Source organism: Typopeltis vanoorti, chromosome 4 (genome assembly GCF_054136105.1).
Source record: "Typopeltis vanoorti isolate ZY-2024b chromosome 4, IOZ_Tvanoo_1.0, whole genome shotgun sequence".
In the NCBI taxonomy this organism is placed as follows: domain Eukaryota; kingdom Metazoa; phylum Arthropoda; class Arachnida; order Uropygi; family Thelyphonidae; genus Typopeltis; species Typopeltis vanoorti.
In genome coordinates this window covers 126,165,061-126,186,960 of record NC_143552.1, presented here as the reverse complement: position 1 = coordinate 126,186,960, position 21,900 = coordinate 126,165,061, and the positions used below count along the sequence as shown (strand labels likewise).

Sequence of the window (21,900 nt, the reverse complement as noted above, 5' to 3'; positions counted from 1 at the left end):
CCAAAATATTTTTGTATGTCTCACAATCATTTCCTACTCTGCTATTTAGATCCCCAACAAGGACCAACTTTTCATTTTTCATTGTGTCAGTTGCTTTTTCTAAAGCCTCAAAAAATTATTCCACTTCTACCTTAGTAGAACCTTCTGTGGGACCATAGGCACAAATAAGTCTCATTGTCCAGTTCCCCATTCTCATATTTGCCCACATTACTCTACTTGAGACTGACTGCCATTCAAGAAGATTAGCCTCGTATTTTGTTTTGAATACTATGGCTACTCCTTCTTTTCCTTGATTGTCATTGCCTGAATATAACATTTTGTATTTATTGCTCAGAAAGATCTCGCCAGTTTTGGTCTTTTTTGTTTCAGTCACCCCTATTATGTCGATCTGGTACTTATCTAATTCCTCAGCTAGCTCCATTTCTTTGCCATTCAGGCTTCTTACGTTGATAGTACCGATCTTTAACTCTGGTGATGTTGAGTTGGGGTTTGTTTTCAGATTTGTTCCAGTAGCTGACTTTTCGCTGTTCGCCCTGGTTCCCTGGCGAAAACAACGGGGGCCTTGTTTAACCGGGCGACGCCCCAGCCGGCATGAAATTCTGTCATGTTGTACCATCATTTTTTATTTTGGTTTAACCAATAAGAATACATTTTGGTCGGCTAAATCCCAAATTGCCAGCCCATCCTCGTTCATTCAGTATCCAAGTAGATACCCAACAGGGTGCACCACGAGAAGGTGAGGATTGGACATTAGGTCAGAAGCCCTGGTAGGTTCTCCACATTCCTTTAAAGGCTATGTGGAGGTCTCCTCTCAGTTATACAGCTTTGACCCTTTCCCTAGTAAAATAGCATACTGCTATACAACCAACTATAAGGATGAGGACCAAACACACATGGGCTGAGCAAGTAAATTTTTTAACTGGCTAATAGATTTAAGTTGTATTTCTAGAGCGCTGAATATGATCAAGAACATGTAAGTGTAAGGTAAGAGCTCGAAGATGACTAATCTGGTCATTTAGAGTGGTTTATACTTAATAATGGACTTATGACAAGGAAGTGTCTCATCTCCAAGGTTGTTCACTGGAGTGATGAACTGTGTTTTAAATATGGTTGATGACCTGAAATTAGAACCAACTGTATTTATAGTGATATGGTGATTTGGGTATATTCAGAAAATGCTATTTGAAAAAAAAAAAAATCTAGCCCATGGTGTTAATGCATTATAGATTAACTATTGTAGAAAGTTTCATTACTTGGTTACAAAATAAATTATCCAAAACAAGAAATTTTCAGGACTGGGATATATGCAAATAGTATTTAGAGGCTGTTGACTTCAAATCAATTGTCTCATTATTTCATAATGCACTGCACACTTTCTTTCAGATGTGTATACTGCTATGCATTATGGGAAAGGTCAGGTGATTCAACCTTTAATTTGAAAAAGTGAAGAAATGTTCACAATAGGCCTAGAACGGTATATAGGGACAAGAGAGTGCCCAATATTATTAGGAGACAGAAAGACAGCCTGAGAGAGAGAGAGAGAGAGAGAGAGAGAGAGAAGGCTTATATTATCATGTAGCTAAGTGCTATCTTTATCTCTTTTTCATTAGCATCATGCAGGAGAACAACCAAAAGACAATTGTAACCAAAATCCACAGATGAATTTGTACCCAGGTCTTCACTGCTTTTCAGTCAACCCTGCAGTTGACCATAATATTACAGTGAGCTGAGACAATGGAACAGCATAAAACATCTCTCAAAATAAAAATAGACAGAATTTCATCTCTTCTTCCTTGATGAATATTGAATAATGTGGTTGTTCTGTACCACATCACCAAAATTGGTATCTTCTAAACATAAAAATCGATGAACTGAATAATAGAATATCCATAACAAGATGTAAAATATTTGTACATATTACTGGTTTTCTGAGCAATGTTTTTTTAACTTTCCATAAATGATATTTTAACTCATTAATTATCTTATTCTAGCTTATTGAACCTCTAAGGTTCTTTGCTGTAAGTATCACCTTCCACTCTTTTCTGTTTTGAGCTCTTGAAGCCTACTTCATAATTTTTGTCTCAGCTAAATCTTTTTGAATGTCATCCTCTAAAATGCTTTCCATCAGGTCTCATCCTGGAAACCTGTTTAGCCATTCTCTCTCCTCACTCATGCTTTACAAATATCAAAGCCAACTCATTTAATTATAAATATAAAATTATTTTTCCACTGTTAACATGTGGGGGGAAAAGAGGGGTTAATGAGCAATGAGATGTTCAACATGTCGGTTCTAAATATCCAGGGCAACAGTAGAACACAGACAGTGCTGTTACAAATCTGTAACAGATATTACACATTGCATCTCCAATGTTAAAGTAATTCCATATGATGACAGTTACAGGAAAGTGAGCAAAAGTAATTCTCCAAGAAAACTCCCTCCTTCCAGGATATATAGTTGAGGACACAGTCGAGGTATTCAGTGAGCAGTTGATCAAGGTGGATCATCTGCAGTGGATCAGAAGATCAAGTGCAGAGAATGAAATGAGAAAACACTTAATGGTGAGTGATACAGGACTCGATGATGTATCACCATGTGTCTTAAGAGAATGTTCCAAAGAGTTAGCAATAGCATTAACCTTGGCCTACCTGTTTAACAAGTCTTGCATCAGTGCAAGTCTCAAAGGAGTGAAAGGAAGGCAATACTGTTCCACATCACAAAGGTGGTGATAAGGCTAATGCAACAAATCATAGGCTCATCTGTATATTTGGAGTTGTAGTTAAGGTATTGGAGAAGTTGGTGAAATATAGAATACAAAAGTGGATTGATAACAGTGGTATTCTTTGTGTTTGTCAGAATGGGTTTGATAAAGGAAGTTCACATTTTACAAACTTGTTTATGTGCTATAACAAGGTCACGAAAGTATTTGACAAGGAGGATGCATATACAATGGTATACATAGATTTTGGAAAGGCTTCTGAGAGATTGCTACACCACAAGTTGGTCACTAAACCGAAACAGATGGGATTGGCTGACAGACTTATCAGCTGGATTGGCGAATTGCTGTTTGATAGGTATCAACAAGATGTGTATGGTGGCACTATCTTAAAAGAGGAATGTTACTAGCGGTGTGCCACAAGGGTAAGTTTTGGGACCATTGTTCTTTAATTTGTTTATTAATGACATTGGTAGAGGTTTAACTGATGATATACAACTGTTTGCAGATGATGCAAAACTGGGCAGAGTGATGAGGAATCAACCAGATGTTGTAGTCTTACAGGAGGACTTGAATAAATTGTATGAGGGGACAACAGTATGGAACTGTCAATTCAATGTTGCAAAGTGTAAGGTTCTGAAATTTGGTATGGCAGGCAACAACAAAATTGGAGAAAGTTCAAGACCTAAGAGACTTTGGAGTGGTGGTGGACAAGGATCTGGAGTTCAGAGGTCACACTGCACAAGTTATGAAGAGATCACATTAGATTATGGCAATGATGTGAGGGACCATAACTTGTAGAAATAAAGAGGTTCTGGTTCGTTGTATAAGACCTTGGTCAAGCCTCTTATGGATTATTGTGCACGGATTTGGTCCTCTGGTTTTCATGGTGATGAAGATATATATGATGGTTCGGAAATGGTCTAGAGAAGACTAAGGTTATAACTGCTCTTTGGGATGTGGAATATGAGACAGATTGAGGGAATGCCATTTGCAAAGCCTTGTGAATAGGAGGAGGAGGAGAGGGAAGATGATTGAAACATTTAAGTTGGAAAAGGGTTGTTGTTACCAGGTTAATGTGGAAGAAATTGTTGTAGAATGGAGAAGAAGGTACAACAAGGGAACATACCTGGAAGTTGTATAAGGAAGATGTGAGCAGGGACATATAGAGTAGGTTCTTTGCATGGGGAATGGTTAGTCATTGGATTGCTTTGCCTGACATTGTGGTAAATGAGATACATTGAATGAGTTTAAAATAATGGTTTAACAGGCTTTGTGTGTAACAGAGTTTTCTTCCCATGATGAGTCTGTACACTCATAGAGGTCTGGTATTTAATAATAATAATGTCATAGTTTCAGGATTAAGCACAGAATGCTGTGGTATTCAGAAACAATCTCAGCCCTTGGTCCATTATAATAATTTATTCTAAATAGTGGGAGATGAAACCCTGGGCAGTAATGGAGAAAGTGTGTATTGCTTAAATATCCAATTTTTAATACTGGCTGTTAAGCCTCCATGCTTCTTTTGATATTTCAAATTCCTTTTTAACTTCTTTTTGGCAGAACCAAAAAAATTTAAAAAATAAATAAAGATTACACGTTTACTATAAAATTGTTTTTTTTTTTTTGTTCAGCTTCGGTAGTATCTATAATATTAATTATGTATAGCTGAGAAGGTAAGATTATGGTTTTAAGTAATGTAGCTTTAGAAGAAAAGGAAAGTGGCTCAATTTCAATGTCTTCTTCAGAGGTGGCCATTCAGACTCCAAGGTTTGGTTTTTGTTTTCAATTTGTTTCATTTTTTTCTTAATAATGTTTTTATAGTCTAGTCTACAATTTACCTGTAAATGCTGGTCAACTTTAATTCTTTTTAAAACTTTCTTAGATACTGTTCTTTTCAATGTGATATCCATCTTTATCCTGCCAAGTAGTACATAGTGGTCACTTCCAATTTCAAATCCTCTGCACACTCTTATATCCTAAACTAGCATGATGATATCACCATCAACAATGACATAGTCAATGAGGTTTTCTTCTTTCTTGTGTCTTCTCTCTCCATGTGAAGTTTTGCACATCTTTATGTCGAAACATGGTGTAAGTAATGACTAGTCCATGCCTTGAGCTGAAGTCTGGTAAATACTTACCTTTATTATTAGCTTTGTCCAAATTTTCCCAAAATGTTCCTAAATGCCTGGTGGGATTCATTTTCTACTTTACTCTTCGGTTCTCCAAATTTTCCCATTTTATTTATGTCAGCAGTCTGTTCTAATGACTCAAAAAATTCCTCAACGTCTTCCTCGGAAGAACCTTCTGCGGGATCATAGGCACCAATAAGTTTCATTGTCCATCTCCCCATTTTGAAGTTTGCCCACATATCTCTACATGAAACTGCCTTCCAATCAAGAAGTTTATCTTCATGTTTGGTAATGAATGCTATTGCTACTCCTCCCTTTCCTTGATCATTATTGAATGAAAATAACATCCTATATTTATTATTTAGTAACATCTCACTTGTTTTTGTCTTCTTTGTCTCAGTAATGCCAATTATGTTTTTTAAATTTGAAATGTCCCAGCTGGCATGAAATCTCATCATGTTGTACCATACACATTTGCAGTTTAAGTCAATAGACAGTAAAACTTGTTGGCTATATCCCAAATTGACAGCCCATCCTCGTTAGTTCAGTACCCAGTGGATACCTATTAATATGGCACACCACATGAAGGTGAGGATTGGACATTACGTTGTAAGCTCCAGTCAGTTCTCTACATTCTTGAAAGTCAATGTGGAGGTCTCTTCCCAGTTATTTGGCTTTGACCCTTAATTGACCCATATGTTTTATTTAAAAATATATTTTACAAATTATTTTACCTTCAACGTTGAACCAGTCCTCAGATACGGTATCAAAAGCTGGAAGTCGATTCCTGTATTCAAATGTTACTGAATTTGATATTACAAATCCTTCACAGGCAACTTGGACAGAAACCAATCCTGCTTCATGAGCTATAAAAAGAAAACAACATTTCATAACTTCAGTTTACATATTAACAAAGTGGAATAACAATCCTTTCTTTCAGTGTAAATGAATGGTGAACAATACTCAATATCTTAGATTTATAGAATCAACTTCAATTTGAGAAAAAACTTTAATAACATTAAAAGTTTTATTTTTTTTTTGAAATTTTATTTTATTTTTAAGCTTTTATCTCAAACAGCTTTGCAAACAGTGATTCCATAAATATATTATGATAAAGGAACAACAATTATGTCATCAAATAGAATAATTAAAAATGTCTTAATTTATTTTTGTATTTAAGTTAGTAAGATTCGTGTATACAAAGGCATCTATCTGCAGAAATCACTGCAGTTTAAATATGATGCATTAATTTAAGAATAATATTGTGTAAATCTTAAAGGACTATTAGAAGGATAATTAAAACTATGCAATGAATTACTGAACTTTTAACATCTGATTTTATACAGTCCAGTCAAAATATGACCATTGGCAATATCTCATAATTTGACTCTTACACCCCACCAGATGTTGCTCATATCACAGTGAAATCCCAGTATACACAATTCTTATGATATACCGTTCATTCAAAATTACTGATCGACATGGACAATGAACATGATCTGGTGAAGGCATGATGTAAGGTACAGGTTTAAAGGGTGGTGGTATCCAGGATACTGCCAATATTATTGGCTGTTCAAGGAGTGCTATAATTTAAGGTGTTCCGCAAGTGGAAGGAAACTGGGCAGAATAGCAGTCATCAAGCCAACAGTCCATTCAGGGTCCATGGTTCATTGATGCCATAGAGTTTAACCAGGGTACAAAAGATGGTATTTCTCACATAATCCAACATACCCACATTTGTATGGGCCTCTAGGGCACTACAGTCAAGATACCCAGGCTTCTACCTAATTGTTGATACCTATATCAATATTTTGCATATGAGAGACATGAATGGACCACTAAAGACTGGAAAAAGCGTAATCTTTTGGATGAATCTCATTTCCAACTATGCCATGTGACAGTAAATGGAGGACTGGATGAAAAACTTGAGGAGAGGAATCACTGACAGGAAGGGTAGGGCAGTGTTATGGTATGGGGAATGTATCAGGGTGATCCTAGAAATTCTTGGATCACCCTGATACTCATAGACCACTCTATGAATGCAACAAAGTACCAACTGTGGCTGGTCAGGTATATATCTTCATGGTGATTGTCTTCCTGAGAGGCAAAGGTATGTTTCAGCAGGTTAATGCACTATGTTACATTGCCAGCACTGTTTGAGAAGCGATTCACTAAACATGACAACTAGTCCAGATGTTGCCATGATCACAGAATTTATTATTATTATTATTATTATTCAGGCCTCCATGGAGTCAAAAGACTCATCGTGGGAGGTCCTTCCTAAGAACATAAAGTCTGTCAAGACTCATCGAGGGGAGGTCCCCCCCCTAAGAAACACAAAGTCTATCATACCACTCTTTAAACTCATTGACCGTTCTCACTCCCACCACTCCATCAGGCAATGCAATGTTCAAAGGTCTCACAGAGTCTGTAACATGACATGCTGTATAGCAGCAAGAAAGACCTACACACTATTAGAATTGGAGTCATAATATTTTGACTGAACTGTGCATATGAATATCTGAATGAACAAGTCAATCAAAATACCTGGAATCTATTGTGGATGGATATCATGAATGATTACTATGTATAATGGTTATTCTGATAGCTGGCTTCTAGATATTAACTTTTAAAAATTGAATGGTAATACTACAGGAGGTTTTATTTCATGGGTCAGTTAGCAAGTAATCGTGCTGTCAACTATTCTGCCTGCTGTGAGTGGAGAAAATATGCATACTAGTATGTGGGGGACACTGTCGAGGCCATGATTTGGGTAAAATTCTATGTGTAAATGGCTTAGTAAAAAATTCATTATTATATATATGTATTCCATATCCCTCTCAATTTCAATCTAAATTAATAACCACAAAAAGTCAGGCAAGGAGAAATAGTTACATGTAGATGACCTTCCAAAAACAACTTGGTGTATATAGAAAAACCCACATAGTTCAGAATGGAAGAAGTTTTCAAATAAGAATAAATGAACACCTCAATGATCATCATCATCATTTATTTATAATTTTACAATTATAAAGAGGGAAACCAATCAAAACAAATAAGTAGTCTGTGTATACCAAGATAGGACTTGGAGGTTATTATGACATGAAGGAAAACCAGGCTTCTCTGTCATATGCTAACTGGCGGATCTCTGATGCAGAGAGTTGAAGGGAAATGGGGAGAATATTGATGATGTATTTCCAATATGGAGTTTGGGGTCTGCCTCCTTTTCTTTTTCCATCTGTAGGGGCGTAGAGGACCAGAGCATCAAAGGGCACAGAGGGTGGATGTCTAAGTTGGTGGCCGAGCCATTTTATTTGGTTTCTTTGAACAGTGCTGACTAGAGGATCTTGCTGGGTTTCATCTAATACTGGGTTTCGTTTAATATAGTAGAGTTGGGAATGTGGTCTTCCCAGGAGTAATCCAAGATATTTCTTAGACAAGTAGTTCCAAAGCTATTTATAATATTGGTCGCTGCTTTTGTTGAGATGTAACAGAGCTGGAAGCTGTACAAAAAGATAGACTGGTTGGTGCACTTGCAAAGACAAATCTTCGTCTCCTTTGAGATGAGGCTCACCTTCCATACTTTAAACAAATCTTCGTCTCCTTTGAGATGAGGCTCGACTTCCATATTTTATTGTGAAACTGCAGTTCTACAGAAGTCTTAAAAGCCACCAACTGCCTTCAGCGAACAGTCAACCTCAATGATATCAAACATAAAAAGAAAGATTAATCAGGCATTACCTTTGACATTTTCACAGAACTGTAATATCAAATTGTCATCCATTTTAGCCTTATCTAAATGGCAATCTCCTACTGCAGATTTTCAAGCAATACAATGAAGTTATATGCTCTCAAGGTATTCTTAATAGTAACTGAGACTTCATCTTACATGCTATTTAAAAGTCTGTGATATGATGATGCAGAATATCAGACTTTCATTGTGGTAGTGACCATCTAAAAGTTGTGTGTAACAATGAACGCAGCTAAAGTGTAAGATGATTCGTGTAATGAAACTGTATTGGCATGTTTAGACTGTATTTTAAATAAACGTATTTAAGAGTATCTAGAATATATCTTTATTATTATTATTCTTATTCACATCTGACAAACGCAGAGTCAGAGACTCATTGTGGAAGGTAGATAATATTACACACAAAGCACACCACTAGTGACCCTCCTCCTTTGGGACACTATACACCATACACAACTTTCTGATACCTATCTGACGTTCACCAATCCAACTCACTAGTCTTTTATCCAATCCCATTTCTTTTAGTTTATTAAACAGCTTGTCATGTGTCAGCCTATCAAAAGCTTTTGCAAAATCTATGTATACCACTGTATATGCATCTTCCTTGTCCAAGACATTTGTCACCTTGTTATAGTACATAAGTAAGTTAGTATACATGATTTCCCTTTATCTAGTAAACATGATCTCACTCATAAACTGTGTTCTTTTCCTCAACTCAAGTAAAAAACCTGGGCTAAATATACTCAAAATTTTACTCCTTTTGTTTGTTACCAAACTTAGCATTTCTCTCAGATCTTTTCCATGCGATTATATTCTTTTTCAGAACATCTGCAGCCCACTATTGTTTCACCTTCATGAAATGTTCCACATTTCATAGCTAAAATCATTGTAATTGTGTTCTCAAGTAAGAATTTCAGGAGAAAGATTCCAAGAATGAGGTATTTCTGAATCATCAAATAAAACTTTCTTCACTGTATCAGCTCACACACCATTAGTGTCCTCACTACTATCTTCACAATCATATCTGTCATCTCCCATATTTTCATAAAGAATGGTGTTCATTTTACACCATTTATGGACTCTACAACAGTGTTATAAATAATTATTTTAATTTCCCAACATTTCGACCTACATATTAAGGTTGTCATCTGGAGTACACACACACACACACACACACACACACACACACACACACACACACACACACACACACACACACACACACACACAGAGAGAGAGAGAGAGAGAGAGAGAGAGAGAGAGAGAGAGAGAGAGAGAGACAAGCTAAATTACATTTCACACAGTATGCTGAAGAGACAATGATTTATTCTACTGAACTGACCTCTAGTGAAAATAAAATAAAATTACAATAAATGAAATAAAATAAATTAACTACATCAAAGCTATATTCTATTTAAGACAACATCAGAGAAACATTCTTTCATATAGATAGTTTTCTTACAGTAAAAATGATGTCCTAATTTGGCATGACAATTGTTATATTATGTTGGAGGCTTAATGGATTTTTTACAACACTCAAAAAGAATTAAAATAGAATTTAATACTTCCTATATTTCGTCCTAGTCACTAGGACATCTACGGGGATTACAAAAACAGTTAATGTAACATACACACAAATAATAAACAATACTGAGCCCAACCACGTGGGTGACACTAAAGTCCTATCTAGTTGGAGCGCCCTCTAAGGGCAGTAGTAGGTGGCCTTGAATGTAAGGTCGGACCTCTGGTGATGAGTGTTTCCCAAATCTTTGGAAGCTTAATACAACCGTATTTATTCAGATTTGGTTGGTTTTTGAGAGCTGCTGCTGCTTCCAAGAAAAGTCTCTCTTTCTTGAATTTGCTGTGGTGGAGCATGGTGGTTTTCTTCCAAGATACCCTGTGGGTGGTATCCAAAACATGGTCAGCCAAGCTTGAATGGCCATAGTTGTGTTTACAGATGTAAGACTTGTGTTCCTCTAAGCGGATGGATGCTGATCTGCCTGTCTGTCCAAAGTACGCCAGCTTACAGGAACAGGGTACTTTGTAAACTCCAGGCAGAGAGAGAGGAGGGAGCTGATTCGATTTTAATTCTTTTTGAGTGTTGTAAAAAATCCATTAAGCCTCCAACATGATATCCTCACAGCACTTAAGCCTCTACACACGAATTGTTATATTAGATTTAGGATCCTGGATTACCTATGGTCCTATTTATAATTAACTCTTAGGGAGAAAGGTTAAGTGGGTAGAATATGTGCCTTCCATATGCTTGGGATTTTTAGACCATCATTATTGTTAAGATTACGGTGACTGATAAGAATCTCACAGTCCTCCTTAAATTTACGTTCACACCATGTTTTGGTATGATGTAAATTTAAGGTGCTTTTCCAGTCAATTCAATGTAAAGTGTTCAGGGTATGATCAGAAAGACCAGCTTGACCATAGTTATATTTACTGTGTTGTTTATGTTCCTTTTTTCTGCTAGGAATTGTGCATCCTGTTTCTCCTATATAGGACAAATTACAGGAGCAATGAATACGGTATACTCCAGGGTGAGCCGCGGAGGGAGTGGATCCTTGGATGAGTTGAGTAAGTTCTTTAATTTTGCAGGAGGTTTCAAGGTGGCTTTAAGGTTGTATTTTTGTAGTATTCTGTTTATTTTGTATGATATCCCTTAAACGTATGGAATGATTACAGCGTTATTGTAGTCTTGTTTATTTTTGTTTTTAAGTGAGGTCTTACAGAATTTTGTTGATAGTATTTTGGCTGTAACTATTTTTTTATGAAGGTATTGCTGATAACTCTTAATTCATGTATGTGTTGGTTTCTGGTAAACAGTGAAGGAAAGACTGCCAGAAGGAAGATGCGACAAGTGTATCTAAAAACAGAAGTGTGTTCTGCTTTTCAATCTCAATTGTGCATTGTTTGCATTTGTGTTGTTGGTTTAGGTGTCTGAGAAAAGTGTCTAATGTCTTGCAGTCATGGGGCCAGATGGCGAAAACATTGTCTATGTATCTAAGCCAGACTTTGGGTTTTAAAGGAGAGGAATCTAGAGCATGGTGCTCAAAATGTTCCATGTAAAAGTTAGCAATAGGGGGGGGGGGATAATGGTGAGCCCATGGCTGTGCCTTCTTTTTGTAGGTAGAAAGTGTTTTGCCACACAAAATAGTCAGAACATAGTACATGCGCAAAGGATGCTATGATATCAGGAGAGAATTTGTCCTGTAAGAGAAGGATTGTGTCGATAATTCAAATTGACATAAGTTGTTCGTAATTCAAATATGTCCAACGGACATATTTGAATTACGAACAACTCTGCAAATCATATCCAGGAAAGAAAGAAAGCAAAACTCATATCCGAATTTCTTCGACTAAAAGATCGACAACATTTGGAAAACCAAATGTTTGAATTCCCCCACGGTGAACAAAAACAGCCAACCAGAAGCAAGAGTCAACAGGAGCCACCAACTGCCTTCAGCAAAGAGTCACATAGTTAACCAATCTAACCTCGCCCTGAACAATGATGAATTCACAGTACTCAGCAAAGGTTTAAACTTTGCCGTGACACTGAGAACAATTAACAAACTTGATTTTATTTACCATATAGTAAGAAGCTTAAGATTTATCCCAACCACCATAGCAGATAAAGTACGTTTAGACACCTCTAACATTTTAAATTTAAATTTTACTAAAACAATAACCAGCAACCTAACAAAATTGGAACCGACAGCGGCAAAATCACTAAAATTAAATCTGGACATCATAATTACTAGAGCCGATAAAGGCAGTGCCACAGTTATTCTAAATCGAACTACTTATTTGGAAAAAATGAATCTAATAGTCTTGGACAACAGCGCCTATCAACTTGTTAACTATGATCCTACCAATCGAATAAAAAGGAAAATAGAGAAGCTGCTTAAATCAGTCATCACATAGCCCGAAGATACTGTTAAAAAAAGTTAATTCCGCACTATGCTCATTTCCTGAAAATTTACAGTCTACCAAAGATTCACAAACAAAACACACCACTTTGGCCAATAGTCGAAGGTACAGACAGCATCATTTATCACCTAGACAAGAAACTAGTGTCAACACTCAAGGAGTTGGTAGGTCATTCCTCTTCCTATATTAAAAACACATCACACTTTATAAACAAAATCAACAGACATCACACTGGAAAAAGATGATTTATTAGTCAGTTTTGATGTCTCTGCCCTTTTTGCAAATGTCCCAATCAATGACACAATCCTTCTATCACAGGGCTCTCTGCGCATGTACTATTTCTAGCTATTTTGTGTGGCAAAAAAGAAGGCACTGCCATGGGCTCACCATTACCCCCCCCCCCCCATTGCTAACTTTTACATGGAACATTTTGAGCAACATGCTCTAGATTCCTCTCCTTTAAAACCTAAAGTCTAGCTTAGATATGTTGAAGATGTTTTCGCTATCTGGCCCCATGGCCACCAGACATTACACACTTTCCTCAGGCACCTAAACAAACAACACAAATGCATACAATTCACAATTAAGATTGAAAAGCAGAACACACTTCTGTTTCTAGATACACTTGTCACATGTCTTCCTTCTGGCAGTTTTTCATTCACTGTTTACTGGAAACTGACACACATGGGCCAATATATACACAGAATCTCCTACTACCACCCAACAGAAAAACTAAGGGTCACTAAAAATCAGGGCTTTGAAGATTTGTTCAAATGAATAAGCACTTAAAGATGAATTAAAAGTTATCAGCAATACCTTCGTAAAAATTGTTATAGCCAAAATACCATCAACAAAATTCTGTACAAGACCTCACTTAAAAACAAAAATAAACAAGACTAGAATAACGCTGTAATCATTCCATACGTTAAAGGGATATCAGACAAAATAAACAGAATACTACAAAGCCACCTTTAAACCTCCTATAAAATTAAAGAACTTACTCAACTCATCCAAAAGATCCACTCCCTCCACTGGCCCACCCTGGAGTATACTGTATTCATTGCTCCTGTAATTTGTCCTATATAGGGGAAACAGGATGCACAATTCCTAGCAGAAAAAAGAACATAAACAACAAATTAAATATAATAACTATGATCAAGCTGGTCCTTCTGATCATGCCCTGAACACTTTACATAGAATTGACTGGAAAAGCACCTGTTGTTTACATCACACCAAAACGTGGTGTGAAAGTAAATTTAAGGAGGCCTATGAGATTCACCATAATCTTAACAATAATGATGGTCTAAAAATCCCAAGCATATGGAAATCACATATTCTACCCACTTAACCTTTCACCCTAAGAGTTAATTATAAATAGGACAATAGGTAATCCAGGATCCTAAATCTAATATAACAATTGTCATGCTAAATTAGGACATCATTTTTATTGTAACCAAACCATCTGTATGAAAGAATGTTTCTCTGATGTTTTCTTAATTATTGTAATTTTATTTCATTTTCATTAGAGATCAGGCCTGTAGAATAACCGTTGATCAAATCATTGTCTCTTCAGCATGCTATGTGAAATGTAATTTAGCTTTTCTCTGTGTGTGTGTGTATATATATATATATATATATATATATATATATATGTGTGTGTGTGTGTGTGTGTGTGTGTGTGTGTGTGTGTGTGTGTGTGTGTTCCAGATGATGATGACCTTAATATGAAGGTCAAAAGTTAGGAAATTAAAATAATTATTTATAACACGGTTGTAGAGTCCATAATTTGTGTAAAAGGAATGCTGATCACCGTATAACACTAAAGGAAAAGGATAAAGAATGGTGACAGGTGTTAATAACGGTTTAATCCTCCATGATGGACAATTGTGATCATTCTTTCATTTTCACATTCATAAGTTTTTCCCACATTCTTTCATGCATGTTACTCTTTATTTTTATGGCTAGCCACATGAATGCTACTTACACTTTCATCTAACAAATTTATGTACCATGCATAAATTTGCTCAAATTTGCCCACGCATAAATTTGCTCAATGCTTCTAGGCATTGTTTAACTCCTCCAGATGTGCAATTTCATGCTTCAATCATTTGGTAACTCTGATCATAATCTTATTCGAAGCGCCTTTTCTGCAGATCATTTTCTTCCCAGCCAATCTCAAACTCATACACTATGACACTACAATTATGCTAACTGGGATGACCTCCAGAATTTTAACACCTGTTTTGTATGGTTAGATTACTGTTTTCACTCTTCTGAACCAAACATCACACTGAACTAATAATCAAAATAATCCATAATGGAGTGCAGGCTTCATTCCCCCCCCCCCCCTCTTCCCCCAACTTTTAACCAAGTCCTGGTCTCTCAAACATGTGCCTCTGTTGTCCATGATAAAAATGAAGCATATGTTCAATGGATTAAATCAAAAACCCCAGCTTCTCATTTAGCCAAAACTATAACCAAAACAGGTGTAAAAAAAAATTAACAACAATTCCAAAGCAGACTTCAAATAATGAAATGCATTAAGCTTGTCTCTTACTCAACTGGTAGTTGCACCTACTGGTCCCTTGCTACAGCTGTTGGGCATAACTTATGCTCTTCGTTGTTTCAACCTCTCTTGCAGCCTCATAGGATGTGGTAACCTCACCCCAAAGATATAGCAGACAGAACTCTTGGCATCAGTCTTTTCCTCCAACTCTTGTTTAGATGACCAAAACAAATCACTTCGCATTACAACAAACTGTTCATTGCATGCTTCTTCTGATTTCTTGCTAGAAATATCCCAATTAATCATGATACTAATAAGTCTTCTGGTCGAGATGGTATTCCTCCAGTTTTGCTCAAAACTTATACTCCTGAATTCACACCCATCCTGTATTGCCTATATAAGTGCCATATTCATTTAACATCTACCCAAAAGCATGAAAGCAAACCATTATCCAGCTTATACCTAAATAAAAAAAGAGAGAGATAAAAGTCAGCCATTGAACTATTATCCCACTGCTATCACCTTAGTACTCACAAACATGATAGAGAAGGTCATCAACAACCAGCTTCTTCACTACTTGGAGACTAATAAATTAATTAGTGATCACCAATAATGATTCTGTGATTCTTGTTCTATAACAGACCTTCTCACTAACCTTACTTTACTTATTTTGGACAAAGGCCATGGTAAGATTTGGAGAAACCCATGTAGTCTCTCAATATTTTAAAACATTTGATCATATCATCTAGTATCAAGGCCTTCTGGACAAGCTACCATCTTATGGTCTTCCTCCTGCCATTTTTGTGATTGGATTGCCAGTTCCCTTTTTGGTAATTCATTGCATATCATGGTGGATAGCTTTCTCTCATCAGACTTCTTCATCAATGCTGAAATATCCCAGAGATCTGTACTCTTACTCATGCCCTTTGATCTTTATATCAATGACCATCTCTCTCTCTCTCTCTCTCTGACTTCAAATCCTATTTATAATTTGCAGATGACAGTCTTCTTTCCTCTTCTTCATGCGAGAAACCTGCAAATTAGTAACGTCTAAAGATAATTCAGTGGCAATTGGACAACAGCCAAGTGACAAGACAGATGGGCAACAGCCAAAAATTGGTGACAGGTTTACAGGGAGACAATCCAGTCAGGTCGAAATTTAAAAAGACTTTCTTACAGATAGAATAAAATATGATAAAAAAAAAAGATAACTAAAAACTGTCCATGTAAGATCAGAGTTTCAAGACTTTATTATGCATAAAATTCTTCTGATGAAAAAAAAAAAATAATAATAATTATAAAATGTTCAGGTTAGGTCCAAGTTTAAGAAGACTTTCTCACATAAAAAATAAAATATTATATGATAAAAAGAAGATGGGAAGTACATTGAAGTAGTATGGGTAATGGAGGGTGGGGGGTAACAGTTTCTTTGTTTTTGATCCACAAACTCAATTTGTTGGTCATCAAGCCTTAAATATATCAGATGTATAAGATACCTGTAGTTGGCTGTAGCCATCTGTCCTGTCACCTAGTTGGCTATCATCCAGTTGTCTGTCAGATTCTCAAGATCTTCTATTACCAATGACTTAAATACTGATCATCTCACTATTCTCAGGCATGGTGAAGGAAACTTAGTGAATTTAAATGCTATTAAAACTCTGTCCTGAATTATTATGCACAAGTAAGATCCTATTTAATGCTTACTTTTGATAGTTCTAATATCCTTTCAAGATATGTTCCCTGTTCTTGGGTTAAACATCACATCCAGTTTATCTCCTGGTGTAAACATATCACATCAGTAGTCTCCTCAACCTATAAACAACTTGGTGTTCTTTTTTCTTTGTTTGTTTGTTTAAAACATTACTTCTCTCCTGCTCAACTCTTACTTTATAAGTTTCAGTTCTGGCCAACACTAGAATACTGTTCTCACATTTTGGGTGGTGCAACCAGGGCCGGTTTTATCATTAGGCGAACCTCGGCAATTGCCTAGGGGCACTCAGACTTCGGGGTGCCAGATTTTGCTACATAGTTTGGGGAAAAATTACAACCCTCGAAAAAAATTAGTAAAACCTTCATTAATAATAAAAAACTGAAATAAGTCAAGCCGCCCTGGTGCTCGCTGATGATCCTACATTATTTTCGCCTTTCTCTATTTCTTCCACTGCCCTGCTCTTTGTATACTTAACACGTTCGCTGCCACGCTACTTCGGCATAGTCTGTTTCCGTACGCCGAGCAATTGCACTTCTTCAAGGTCTGTACGGTAATCTCGTTGCAGGCGGTAAGCGTCCTACAAGTATACTCGTAGTTGGCTTGTGCAGAGCATATACCTTCTATGAGAATACACAGTTTTGATGCTAGCTCCACAAGCCAAGAATTTTCACTTCTTCAAGGTCAGTACAGTAATCTCGTTGCCGGCGGTAAGCGTCATACGAGTATACACTCATAACTGGCTTGTGGGGCTGGTTTACCAACTATGAGTATACTCGTAGTTGGCAGCGAACGTGTTAACCTCAAATGCAGAGATTTTTCCTCCTTCTGGCATCTGTCCCAAGATGAGCAGGGAATGATATTATTTTTATAAATATCCACATGTGTAGGTGTACACGTGCTTGTGTGAGTATGACAATATATATATGTGTGTGTTACGGTTAAAGTGATAAATCCAGTAATTATTAATAATTACCAGTTATTATTAATAACTACCGGTTAAAGTGAATAATTTACGAGAATTAATCACTTTAACCGGTTAAAGTGAATAATTCCTAGAGGAGTCTGGTAAATGGAATAAAAACATGTTTATAGGTTTTATATATAGGTTTTCATTCTCAATAGAAATTATAACTGCTTAGGTTAGGTTAGTTTATAATGAAAAAAGTAAGGAAAGTACTTCTTTTGCACTCAGTGAAATCAGAAATCATTATAAACTAACCTACCCTAACCTTTATCAGTTGGAATCATTATAAATTAACCTAACCTTTATTGGTTAGGGTAGTTTAAGTTAGGTTAGGTTAGTTTATAATGAAAAAAGTAAAAAGTAAGGAAAGTACTTCTTTTGCACTCAATGAAATCAGAAATCATTATAAACTAACCTAAACTAACCTGGATGTCATATGTCGAACCATAGTGTAGTCGTAGTTTGTCGTGGGGAGATGAATGGCAATATTAGATAAACGTTGTTGGTGTATCTCTTTCCTCAGCAATGGAGAAAAACACTGATCAATTCCTCTCTGATTTATCTATAATCCCCATTCATCTGCCCACAACAACTTTTATTTGTTATCCCCATTTATCTGCATGCAATCATTAAGCTCGGCCCACAACAATGTTTATCTTTCATACCCATGACAAACTACGACTACACTCGACATGCGACATCCAGGTTAGTTTAGGTTAAGTTAGGTTAGTTTATAATGATTTCTGATTTCATTGAGTGCAAAAGAAGTACTTTCCTTACTTTTTTCATTATAAACTAACCTAACCTAAGCTGTTATAATTTCTATTGAGAATGAAACCCTATATACAAAACTTATAAACATGTTTTCATTACATTTACCAGACTCCACTAGGAATTATTCACTTTAACCGGTTAAAGTGATTAATTTTAATTATTCACATTTATCTAATTAAGTGATAAATCCGGTAATTATTAATAATAACCGGATTTATCACTTTAACCGTAACATGTATATATATATATATATATAGAGAGAGAGAGAGAGAGAGAGAGAGAGAGAATGTAAAGGGGCACCTAAATTTTCTTTGCCTAGGGGCATCAGATATTCTCGGACCGCCCTGGGTGCAACCAAATCTCCCTAAAATCTCTTGATGAGGACAATCCTCAAAATGAAATTTCATAGAAGTTTGGATACAATCTCTGTGAGAGAGAGATTTTCTCTCTCTCTCTCTCTTTGCTGAACTTGCCATTACTATTCCTCTACTTTTTTCTGATCATGTAAGAACTAGTGTAGCCACTGGTCAATCCCATACACTATCCAACTCCAAACATACCAAATGAATGTCTTATCATTTGCTTCATTCCATCTACCTCTATTCTTTGGAACAATCTCACCAATACTGCTTTTCTCAATGAGTACAATTCCCAATCTTTCATGAAACATATTAATAGATTGCTTCTTTCTCTTTGGTCACTAGCCCACACATGGCATTGCTATGTTACAGCTTCTAAATATCACTGTATAACATGATCAGATCTTCAAATTCCTCTAGTCTCTTCAGCCACAAGCCCACTGCATTCTTCAAGTCTTATGTGGAAAATATGCTGTGAAATCAATGGCAAAGAACTACATTTTAAATTGTGTTGATTAAGGAAATGAGTGGAAAAACACAGAATCAAATAACATTCATATGTTGCAAAGGATCTGTAACCAAATCTGCACACAATAATCCAGATGAATTATAGTTTGGTGATCCTGTCACCTGATATTTTTAGGGGTTTGTGGGCTGCAAAGGTTGGCAGAAAAGAGAGTATATGAGAGAAACATTTAAATTACTAAAAAGAAGTTTTAGGCCTGATGCAGAGAAAATATTTCAGCTCGGCTGGATGGACAAAACAAGGGGTCATTCCTAGAAATGGAACAAGAATGTGGTTAGCAAGGGTGTGAGAACTAGATGTTTGCTTGGAAAGTAGGGATGAGCGGAATAGCTTGTCAGAGTATGTTGAGCTTTTCTGTGGAAAAGTATAATAGACATTGCATAAATAGTTTGTGGCTCCTGTAATGATTGCTCATACTCCATGGAGGTAATTCATTATTACTATTATTACGAGCAACTCCAGGGAGTCATTAGACTCATCGAGGGAGGCCCCAAATCATATTCATCACAACTATTCGACATTCTTACAGTATCTATCATACCTCGCCTTAAACTCATTCACTGTCACAGCATCCACCACAGACTCAGGGAGCGCATTCCACTCATTCACTACTCTAAAAGTAAAGAACCCAGCTCTAACACCTTTACTAACCACATTTTTGCCCAGTTTCCATGGATGTCCCCTAGTCCTCCCACAACCAGCCGGTTCTCAAAAATATCTTCTGAATTAATTTTATAGAAACCCTTCAGTAATTTGAATGTCTCAATCATATCTCCCCTCCTCCGCCTATCAACCAATTTTTGCAACCCACAAATCCTCAACCTGTTCTCATACGGTTCATTCCACAGACCTGCTATCATCTTGGTCACTCGCCTCTGGATCCTCTCCACCTCCTCCCCATCAAGAAGAAACCTAGGTGACCAAATCTGAGCACAGTAGTCGAGATGGGGTCTTATCAAGGCTCGATACAGAGGAACAATAACCTGCTTGTCTCTGCTTGTCAATGTATTCTTCAGCAACCAAGTGATTCGATGAGCTGATTTGGCCACTTTTGCAATGTGTCCCCTAAATTTCAATTCCTTATCCACCAACACTCCTAAATCTCATGCCTCATCAATTTCCTGGAGCACGGTTCCACCAATGCAGTAAACTGCCGCCAATCTTTTCACCCCAAAATGCATAACCTTACATTTTGCCACATTAAATTGACATCCATTCTCCTTAGCCCAGACCTCCAATCTATCCAAATCATCCTGCAAAATTTTGACGTCATCTGTATTCACTATTGCCCTACCCAACTTCGCATCATCCGCAAACAAATGAACTGTTCCTGTCAGATCCTTTCCTATATCATTTATGAACAAATTAAACAGCAGTGGTCCCAGAAAACAGAACCCTGTGGCACACCACTAGTCACAGGCTCTTGTGGACTCTACTCCTGAGTAAACCACTCTCTGATATCTCTCCGTCAACCACCCTCCTATCCATCTCACCAACCCTATGTCCATTCCCATATGCTGCAATTTACTGATTAGAATTCCATGTGGTATCCTGTCAAAGGCCTTAGCAAGGTCCAGTAGAATCACTATAAACCCATTACCCTTATCCAGCTCAGCCGTCACTGTGTTATAATACGTGAGCAAGTTACTGAGGCATGACCTACCCTTCACAAAACCATGCTGTCCCCGATACAGTATCCCATTTTCTTCTATCCAATCTTGTATTTATCTCTTGACTATTTTCTCTAAGACCTTGATAATGATTCCTGTTATGCTGATTGGCCGGTAATTTTCAACAGCAGCCTTAGAACCACCTTTGTACAGTGGAACTATTTTCCTCTCTTTCCACCCCCTTGGGACTGACCCAGTCCTGAGGCTCAAATTAAACAAAATGGTCAAGGGCACTGACAATTCTTTGGCCACTTCACATACGACACGAGCTGGTATACCATCCAATCCCACACATGTATTGACATTGAGGTTCTGTAATAGACTAGTTACCTCTACTTCATTCATCACAATTCTAGTATAAGCTGTTGGTTCTTCCATTCCTGCAAAGTCACCACCTGATGATATACTCTTGCAAAGTGCTCGCTCAGTAATTCCACAATATCGACTGATTCAGTTACCTCCCTACCCTCAGCATTTTTTAAGATCATTCTACCATGAGCATTTTTCCTTTTACTTGCAACATATCGAAAAAACTGTTTGGGATTCTCTTTAGCCTGCGTGGCCAATTTCCTTTCATAATCTGCTTTTGCTTTTCTTACCACCCTTGTTACCATCCTGGCCTGAGCTTTATACTGTTCCTGCGCCTGATGGTCACCCTTCTCTTTAAATTCCCTGCACAATTGTTTCTTTTTTTGCAGCTCAAGCTTAATAGTGTTATTCATCCATTTAACCCCTACTTGATTTATTATTCGGACTCTTGGTATACAGTCAACCATTGCCTCCTGCAAGCAGTTCTTAACCACCTCCCATGCACTATCAACATCCAGCCCTTGCAGTTTTACATGCCATGG

General features: G+C 36.9%; 1 protein-coding gene across 3 annotated transcripts in view; it reads right to left on the bottom strand.

The window, feature by feature from the left end:
• Positions 1-21,900, bottom strand: part of LOC150107659 (calmodulin-binding transcription activator 2-like) — a 790,456-nt gene that overhangs the window by 202,480 nt on the left and 566,076 nt on the right. For all 3 annotated transcript variants that reach the window (XM_090391992.1, XM_090391993.1, XM_090391994.1), the window contains one exon: positions 5,584-5,715. In XM_090391992.1, the coding sequence (XP_090248118.1) occupies positions 5,584-5,715 (132 nt within the window). The remainder of the gene's footprint in view (positions 1-5,583; positions 5,716-21,900) is intronic.